The sequence below is a fragment of the Danio rerio genome, chromosome 22, assembly GCF_052040795.2.
Source record: "Danio rerio strain M-AB ecotype USA chromosome 22, GRCz13ab, whole genome shotgun sequence".
NCBI lineage: Eukaryota > Metazoa > Chordata > Actinopteri > Cypriniformes > Danionidae > Danio > Danio rerio.
Genome location: NC_141042.1, coordinates 31,176,585 through 31,186,814, shown reverse-complemented (window position 1 = coordinate 31,186,814; position 10,230 = coordinate 31,176,585). Strand labels below are relative to the sequence as shown.

Sequence of the window (10,230 nt, the reverse complement as noted above, 5' to 3'; positions counted from 1 at the left end):
AATCCTAATCTGGACTATTTCTCCATTTCCCTTTAGGCAAAGCATTGTTTCAAAGCATATAGACATCATTAGATTTGGTAGGAATGTTATGTTGCATGATTGCAAAGTTTTTTATGTAAGAAAAGTTGTGGAAAATAGTGAGCAACCAGATTGTTTTGCTGATTTGGACACCATCTATTGGCTTTTAATCCAGTCTTTACCCAAATCTAATGTTTATATCTTTCTATCTCTCTTTTAAATACACCCACTCTTTCTTTTGGTTGGAAATCTAATAAAGTCACCAAGAGGCATTTTAAATTTTATAGTCTTTTTTCCTCTAGCTTTGTGGTTTTCGAAGAATGTCCCTGTATTGGGTTTGGCCAGGCATACTCTCTTTTTTCTAGTTCTGGAAAAGTATAGTAATGCAGTAAAGCAAGTATTGATGTTTATTTTTATAATTCGAGTTGGTGCAGTGCGGCAAGTTGAGAGGGGTTTAATGGTGTTCAAATTCCCAAGGGTCGAAAGAGGCTCAAGTGTTAACAGACCCACCTGAGAGTCTGTTCATTGTATTCTTAAGAAACTCATACAAATTCTGCCACAACAGAGACAAGTAGGACACAGGATTAAAAAAAGAAACCAAACTTCTGTTATTTATTACTGTAAAATACATACAGAGAAAAACAAATCCAGAACAATAACAACAACAAACAACAGTTTCATCTTACAAACAAATTCCATGAAAATACGGATACGCCAGAGAAACTCTGCCAAAGGATTGGCAGGGACCAAACTGTACAAAATATGGGACCCAGACAAGCTCTCCTTGAAGTATCTTCAAGACTCTTTGAATGTGTTAACACTCAAAAAAGCTAGATTTTTTTTTACTTGTATTGTATTTCACAAGCTTGAGGGGAAAGGATTTTTAATTCTCTCTTAGGTTTCCTGAAAAAATACTTTCTCCATATACATATAAATACATTTGTGCTGTGCAAATTGCAAGTGTAAGGTCATCCTTACAGTCTAGAACCATCAAACATACCATTGAAAGACTACAGTCATGATACAAAGTATCTGAGTGAAAGTGGACATGTTTTGTGTGTGTGTGTGCAAGGAAAATGATCATGTTCATCCCAACCCGTTGTAAACATAGACGTGTTGTTGTCTTGAGTCCATTCTTTCTATTCTAGTGTGGGAAAACTGACTTGTAAAGCCAGTACGATGTGTTTGTAAAAACAATGTAGCTAACTATACATATCATCTGACATATCAGAGACCTAAATTAATACAGCTGCCTCTGGTTGTAGACAAATCCCAGGCTGTCCTTAAAGCGCTTAATAAAAGCCTGGCCCTTTACCACTGGAAGAAAGCCAGTGAAGAAACCACAAACTTTGATAAATAATATTACACAAAATATCAAAATAGTTTCAGGGAGCCAGCTTCCCAATATTTAAACAAGTATTTTTACCTCACTTTATGTTCATCACTTCAATGTATCTGAAGTAATTTCTCATAATGAACCATTTTTACTAGTTATTATATGATAAATAAATCGGTGAGGCATTGTTTTTATTACATATCACAGATGCACTCAATAGTATTCCCTGACTCTTTGATCCTGTACATTATTATACATGGTATGAACTTCTGTGATGTAGGCTGAGGAGTGACCAAACTCAGCGTCACTGGTGGGGGAAAACAGTAAAAAAGCCTGTCATGTGACCTTAGTAGGCACCAACCCCAACCAATGAGAGTTGCTCTTCAGGGTTCCATGTGGACGCTCGCTTTAGTCCTACCATTTCCCTGGTATTGGTGTACCACACTCGTACCATGCGACATAGTTGACATGGGAGTTTCCACCTATCTGGCCGAAATGAACTGGCTCTTGTCTCATGGCCCGATAGAAGCCTGAAAATGATCAAGAAAAGAATTAGACTCTAACCCAAGTAAACATTCACCCTACTGCAAGTGATGCTAGAGGCTGCAGTTTTCAGCATTCTTGTTTGTGTGCCTACTTAATATCTTGCAGATTGCGGCCCAAGTAGTACTTTATGGTTGCATTGGTGCCGTGACCCGGATAAAAGAGTAAGGTATAGCTGGGTGAGTGTAACAGCTAGTAAAAGCTGTATGGCTAAACCTCTCTCCCTTGATGATAGATGCTGTGCACTATATCAACTTTGTTACTAATACTTTTTATACTTCTACAACTACTAATATGTTAATCCCAACATGCTGTGGAAGTAGCATAAGTCTGCATAAAGGCTTAAGATTTCAAGCTTCAAAAATTATGCCAAGATAAACTTTTCATACATAAGATTAATTTATGCTCAATATCAAATATTTAGAAGCAGTGCCATGCAGAGACCTTTCGAGGGATAGGGGCTCAAGGTTGAAGAGCCGGTCGGAGTCACAAGCCACTATTGGGTGCTTGGGGGGGTGTTTACTTGCATTTTGAGGGCGGACACTTTTTCACCAAGAGAAAAAAGGGCAGGTTCTAAAGTGCCCAAAGCCTCTAACCCCCACCGCTTGCATGTGCCTGTTCATAAGTCATTTGATAGATTTATCAGGTTAACTGTTATTTGTATAGCCTTTATTTACTAATGATTTTTCCCTTTAGTAAGTTCTTCAATGCTGTGAGTTTCAGAACCCCTTTTCTATAGGGTTAGTTAAAGACGAGCTTTTTTCATGTAATCTGTTGGCGATTTAGACATTCAGAGCAATATAAATACATTTGTGTATACATTTCTTTCTTTTTGAGAATGGTATCTGGTATCTTGCCCTAAATTTTTGCCACTTGATTGCCCGTTGATGACATCATTGCACAATGTTGCCTGGCATTATTCATGATTTCATGTAGTTCCTGTACCTGGTCTGGATGGTAGCTGGTCTGCGGGAAGCTGAGTTCCCGTTCTGCCATCTAAGAATGAGTCCACAAACTGGCAGTGGTCTTCACCAAAACCGGTCTGGTCTCCAATATTGTGGAATTTGCCTGAAGAGATAAATAAAAAAAACCTTGTGATATATTCTAACACTAAAGAGACCCAAAGTATAACTTATTTCATTACTATTCAGAAGACTGACCGTTGAGAGAGTCACTCAGGTAGATCTTGTACCGCAGGGAGTTGCAGAGTTGGACACCAACAAATTTGCGGTACCATGTCCTTTTCACATACTGCTTCCCATTGCACTCAGAATAGGAGTCGGTTTTGAAAGGGAACTGTGTCCAAATGGCATCTTTACCTGAACAACATGCAGAAAAACCACAAAATGTTATTTTACTAGCTGACGAGATATTATGTTCTGGCACAGATAATGCTAAACAATGTTTCTTTCAGTGCTCTTTTTTAAAAGATCGCTGGAGTACAGACCCCATTTTTTTGTTTATACACGTGTTAGAAAAGGTCTGCTGGACATTAAGAGCCAAGGGGCTGTTCCATTAGTCTCTGTTTCCATTGGCTCCTGTTATAACCTTGTCTTACTATTGGCTTACTTTGCTCTCTAGATACGTTGTTCCATTACTCTGTCAATTTTGCCTCAAATAGACAATGTACAGAAAGAAATTGAGAGAGATTTATTTCAAGCTTGCCCAGTCTTGCAACTCGAGTGCAAGATGGTAACTGAGGCAGGAATGGAGGATGGTGTTATCCATTTGCCACTCTTGGGTAAATGTTTTGTCTGGCTGAGAACTTGGTATGGAAGAAGTGAACTCATAGGAAGTCTCCACAGCTCCTTTACCCTTTCTTTTCTTTACTTTTCTTCTACTAGGACTGCTCGTTAGATTATCCATTCATTCAACAGATAGGAATTTGTCAACTGAGAGAAACAGGGTACAAAGATGAAACACTTACCTGAAACGTTTTCGCTCACTCGAGGATCCGCTGCAAGAGAAAACAGAGCGTGAATGAGGAAATATCAGAAATTATAATTTTATTTTACAGCCACAGTCGTAGAGACTATCAAAATGATCTGTAGACCGTAGGAAAGTTACTGACACAAATCGTCCAACTCTACATTGGCTGCTCATGGGTGGGCAAGGTGCCTCGAGCGAAAAGAAAAAGTACAATAAATTCCAACAAGCAGAAAATAGTGTGCTTTTCCAGGCGATTTTGAATCTCCCTTATGAAGAGAGATCAGCTGGCATGAACTAACCTGCTGGATCTGCCAAAGCTATAGGGGAGAAACTGAACCTCCGGGGCCTTGGCGGTAAAATCTCATCATTCAGTTTTCCTCTATTTCTTTCCCGTCATTGCACATATGGACTCTCTTTCCCTCCTAGTTGTCTTTGCCCTGCTTTCCATTTTGTTGCTAGCCTCATTCTGTTTGCAAGCCAGACAAGGTTTCAAAACTAAAGCCTCCTCCCATAAAACATGTGGATGATATGGCTCTTTATTTGTTCCTTATTTATGATATGTTGTTACTGAGCTTGTAAGACAGGGAATGTTTGGCAGTGTGACAGCACTCCAGGGGTGCATCTGCAGGCACTGATGGGGCCAAATGTTACAACAGTATGGGACATGCTGGAGTCATTATGTTAATGACGAGCAACTCATTACATGTATTTCCATGAGATAAAGGAGAGGTCACAAATATTGGCTGACTTGTGCAGACAGCAGAGCCACATGGAGAGCTATGGTAAAACAATTTGTAACTCTTCCCATGGATATTTGACTTGTGTACCTAATACTAGGATTCGGTTTAGATGCAATGCCACATGGTTAAACTATGACAAAAATAAACATTGAGATTCGTCTGGGACATCACTTTCAGATTAATATCTAAATGTATATTAAAGTATGCTTATGACAAGATTAAATCTTTATCCAGCAGCTAGCTCTCTGCACCTCTCACATGGTCACCCACTGAAGCTAAGCAGAGTTGCACCTGGTCAGTACCTGGATAGGAGACCACATGGGAAAGCTAGGTTGCTGCCGGAAGTAGTGTTAGTGGGGCCAGCAGGCGGGACTCAACCTGCGGTCTGTGTGAGTCCTAATGCCCCAGTATTGTGAAGGGGACTCTATATTGCTCAGTAAACGCTGTCTTTTGGATGAGATGTTAAACCGAGGTCCCGACTACGTGGTCATAAAAAAAAAAATCACAGGATGAACTTCAAAAAAGTGTAGGAGTATAACCCTGGCATTCTGGCCAAATTTGCCCACTGGCCTATGTCCATCATGGCCTCCTAATCATCCCCATATTCATCATTCTGTCTTATCTCTACCAATCAGCTGGTGTGTGGTCTGGTGCACTATGGCTGCCGTTGCGTCATCCAGGTGGATGCTGCACACTGGTGGTGGAAGAGGAGATTCCCTCCAATGTGTAAACCTCTTTGAGTGTCTAGAAAAGCGCTATATAAATGTAAGGAGTTATTATCATTATTATTATTATTATTATTATTATTATTATTAATTCTCTTGGAAACAAATGTTATAAGGTGCTCTGAGGTAAGAATGCCTTCCATAAAAAAAGATTTTGGTATGTCAAATGGTTTTAAAACTGTGAATGAATAATGTAATGCTCATTCATTCATTTTCTTACTGCTTAATCTCATTATTTATCAGGGGTCACCACAATGGAATGAACCTATATTTTAGTCAACATATGCTTTACACAGCGGATGACCTTCCAGCTGCAACCCATTAATGGGGAAACACCCATACACACTCATTCACACACACGCACAATACAGCCAATTTAGTTTATTTACTTCACCTATAGCGCATGTCTTTGGACTGTGGAAAACTGGAGCACCCGGAGGAAACCCATGCGAACATGAGGAGAACATGCAAACTCCATACAGAAATGCAAACTGACCCAGCCGGGACTTGAACCAGAAACCCTCTTGCTGTAAGGCAACAGTGCTAACCACTGAGTCACCATTTTACCCATAATGTAATACTGCAAAAAGTAGTGTAATTATTAATGTTTCAATAACCCTTCTGGATAGCAAAATTTTTTGCAGTGTGAACATGGCCATAGTCATGGTCATTAGTCATTAGGGTCTGCATGGGCCAAATTTTATATATTTTCCTGGGGGATCATTTTCTCCAAGTAACACTTTTGGTCATGTAACATGTCCAAATATTTTTTTTTCAAATAATTTAGATTTTTTTTAAGAAAGGTTTTATAAGAAAAAAGAAACAAAATTTAATTACCAGACTCTGTGCTGAAGGATACAGGTTCACTGGATGGCCCTTCACCAAGCTCATTCTTTGGCTTCACTTTGAATTCATAACTGTAATTTAAGACAGAAACAGGTGATGGGACATTAAGTTTGAATTTAATCTACAAAAAAAAAAAACATTTAAGTATATTATTTTCACATCAACTGACATAGCAAGGAGTCTGCTTAATCCAATATTATTAAAATGGACTTCAGTATTGGAAACCCACTGAGTTGTTGTCAAATTTGAGCTAAATTAGGTTTTTATTTCACTTCTTTTGATGCCTGACACATGATATATTTATCCAGCAGAGTCTGAAGACTCAAAGTCTGTGGCCTCCTTTAATGGATCCTCCATGTGTGATGTGGAAACATTACCAAGGCCCACGTGCCTCAAGACGCAGTCCATAGGAAGCCCTGGTTTATATTGTGTCCCCAAATCTTGAGCCTATATTCAGCCCCCCTCCAAGCCAAATCACAGAGCACATGCCCAAGGACTCAGGATGCATGCAATCCTAACAACAGGTATTTGACACCTACATCAACTAAAATCTCTCAAATTCAGCAGAGTGCCTTGCATAGGGTGGTTGGAATTCTGTAATAACACTGTACCTGCTCTCTGGTTTGAGGTTTTCCACAGCGGTATGTGTCTGGTTAGTTGTCAGAATGGAAACCTGTTCACCATCAGGACCTTTGGTAGTTGAGATGACCTCATACTCTTTTAAAAGGACAAAAAGACAAAGGAAATTGTTTAGGAAATAGTTTGAGTTAAAGGTTAATGTTTGAAGAATTCAAGTTGAAAGGCATCATTTGACAAATTGGGTTTAAGTGTTAAAGTCAGCATGAAATCGAAGTTAAGATTGTATTTTTTTCCCCATATTGTGATATCCTGAAATGAGAAAAAAATGTAGTGTTGCATGATTTTGTCCTTTGGGAACCAATTTTTTATTGGAAGCTTGGCATTGCTAACAATATGGAGCAAGATTGATGAATGGATGAAGGCAGAGCAGGAATGAGATGCACCCTGATAACCCTGTCCAAAAGGCATTCAATGTGACCAGAGGTGAAGAAAAGTCATGTTGAAGGAGGACTGAATATTATGTCATTTAATTTAATATTGATTTATTTAACATTTTTTATTAAATAATCAATAAATATGGTGAGGCCAAATACATTTTTCCAAAAAACTGAATGTCTTAATGATCAATATTGAGTGTTTGTATAGTGTTCAGTCTATAGTGAAGGTTATAGTTCGAATCATAAACGTTGAGGGTTAATGGCAAGGGTCAACACTTAGTCTTACTGATGGAAGTTAAAAAAAAATAGATGGTTAGACTTGCATCACTTTGAAGTCATAAGTTAGTTTATTGTTTGCTGAGGCTTCATGTTTCAACCAGAGTTTATATCTGGTGTTTTACTGAATCAAAGTAGGGGATTACTAATTTACCAGGTCAGACCAACAGTTAGTGTTTGATCGGTCAGATGGTTAGGGACCAAGGTGAAGGGATATTGGATCCCTCTGGTCAAAGCAGGCCAATTAAAATAAAGGGTAGTCAATGGGTGATGTTTGTTGAGTCAAATGGTCAAAGTGGACCTAACTGAAAGGTTACTGTTTAATCCAGGGGTGTTCAAACTCGATCCTGAAGGGCAAGTGTGCTGCAGAGTTTAGCTTCCACCCCAATAAGACACACAAGCTTATCAAGCTCTTACGAGGTGTACTAGAAACTTTCTGGCAGGTGTGTTAAAGCAAGTTGGAGCTAAACTATGCAGGCCATCAGCCCGCCCCTAAAGACAACCTAATCAATCACAGTTGCAGTTTAGATTTTGTGTCATACCCTAAACCCTTGACTTTGATCTCACAATATATTACATATTTTATTCCTAAGAAACAAATAGGTCAAATGATATCCATTCATTAATTTTCTTGTCGGCTTAGTCCCTTTATTAATCGGGGGTCGCCACAGTGGAATAAACTGGCAATTTATCCAGCACGTTTTTACACAGCGGATGCCCTTCCATCCGCACACACTCATTCACACACGCTCATACACTACGGACAATTTACCCTACTCAATTCACCTGTACCGCAGCACCCAGAGGAAACCCATGCGAACGCAGGGAGAACATGCAAACTCCACACAGAAACGCAGAGGCTTGACCCAGCGACCTTCTTGCTGTGAGGCAACAGCACTAGCTACTGCGCCACTGCGTCACCCGGTCTACTGATATTAAATAATGAATTTCCTACCTGTTGTCTCATTATCTGTTTTCTCCCAGTCGAGAATAATGAAGGAGGGACATCCTTCTACTGTTACAACGGTGAGGTTGGATGGTGCTGTTTTTGGAGGATTGGTGACATTTTGTTCTCCACCCTCCTCTTCGGGGAAGTAAGTTAGAGAGGTGGTGATGGAGCAAGGTTCATCTGGCTTCTTATCTGTCTTGTAGACCACATGTGGAGCTGGCCAACAACACATTCTTGATTAAAACAAGCTTCATTCACAGTGCTTGGCATGCATGTCTACAATAGATAAGAAAGTATTATTACCAATGTAGCGCTCTTTGCCCATGGCATCAACTTTAGAAGCAGGGACAGGGCTGAAACTTGAAGAGTTCTCCCAGGTCTCATACTTGGGTGCTAGGGAAATGTCAATAATTTCACAATGTGGTTAGAAACAAATTCTTTCCATCAGGATATTTACTATATGGAAATGTATGCAAGGATGTCCTATTAGAAAATCATAAAGCATCACATGAAGACAAACCTGTCACTGATGGAGCAGATGTTGTCTTTGGTTTGGATGGTTTGGCTGTAACAGGGGGCAACTTGGGCATCAAGATAGAAGCTTTGTCCTGGTTCACATCTGGTTTCATATCTTTTCCTTACATAAGTGAATACATGAATGTTTTAACACACATTTAATTAACATTTCTATATTCTAATGGTGAGTTATTATAAATCACAGATAATTTCTTTGGATGTTTCCTGAGGTACATTTTAATTTGTATGTTCAATGAACTTTTCACCCACCTATTCTTTCATGCATGCCCACAACATTAGGGTTTTTAAGTGCATTATTCGGGCGTCCTGCTGAAGAACCTGGAATGATGCAAGTGAAAGAGATGGCATGAAATCATATCTACAACTCTCGTCTCCCTTTTCTTTCATCTATATTCATTAGCACATGTAAACATAGATATGGCACGTCCAGAACAGCACCCAAAGCTCTGTAACACTGCAGCAAGAGGTCAGAGCAATCACCACACATCCTCATTTTATTCACACATCTCCCTAACAATTCCTTAACTATTTATCAGGCAAATAACTGCATATTGTAACTTCATTGACTTTAATTACAATATCATTTGTAGTCATAAAATTAACTTGAAATGAACCCCCATTAGCACTATGGGTTTTTTCCAATGAGTACCGTGTAAAGAGTTAAGGTTTAATTCTCAGGAAAAACAGTGGAACACATCACTACTAACTTATGTTACAGAGTCAAACATACAGTCCTCTATAAATTTCTGTATCATTTCTGAAGATGGAACATAGGAAAAAGTAGCCTTGTTCTGAACCACAATGTAGTCAAATGAAAACAGTGATTATCAAATCATTCTCCTAATCTATTTGCGCTTGAGTCTCAGTCTAAAAATATTAAAGCGGTGTATAATGTGTTCTGTATAATGTAAGAAATACTTCAGAGAACCTGTAATTTAGATGCTTTGCTAAATAGTAGTAGCAAATTGAGAGGTCAAGCTCATTTGAGAAGCCAATTACCAGTGAAAGAAAATACACTATTTACTTTTTGATTGAATGGATGAAGTCTAAACATTGGCTCTTCAATGCCTTTCAAGTCTTCAGTTCTCAATGCCATCTTGCAGTCAAGCCAAAAGCAAACAGGCAAGAGTACGTGAACCTTCCCAGGAAAACTGATTCAATTTATACTCGAGCCACCAGTTGTGAAACCTTCACTTCATCACAGGGCAATCAAACTCAGCTCAGCTCCCTAGACCTTGCGGTATGAGTTAAAATGACAAAACTGGGTGGCAAAAAAGCTAAACTATGCCGAAAATAACTAAAGACGAACAGATGT

General features: G+C 39.1%; 1 protein-coding gene across 19 annotated transcripts in view; it reads right to left on the bottom strand.

The window, feature by feature from the left end:
• Nucleotides 1-602: 602 nt before the first annotated feature.
• Nucleotides 603-10,230, bottom strand: part of abi3bpb (ABI family member 3 binding protein b) — a 36,238-nt gene continuing 26,610 nt past the window's right edge. For all 19 annotated transcript variants that reach the window (XM_087302165.1, XM_087302168.1, XM_087302170.1 and 16 more), the window contains 10 exon segments: nt 9,165-9,233; nt 8,899-9,015; nt 8,682-8,771; nt 8,385-8,594; nt 6,749-6,854; nt 6,129-6,208; nt 3,825-3,854; nt 3,058-3,216; nt 2,843-2,965; nt 603-1,884 (listed from right to left, as the gene is read on the bottom strand). In XM_087302165.1, the coding sequence (XP_087158291.1) occupies nt 1,769-1,884; nt 2,843-2,965; nt 3,058-3,216; nt 3,825-3,854; nt 6,129-6,208; nt 6,749-6,854; nt 8,385-8,594; nt 8,682-8,771; nt 8,899-9,015; nt 9,165-9,233 (1,100 nt within the window). In that variant the 3' untranslated portion in view covers nt 603-1,768.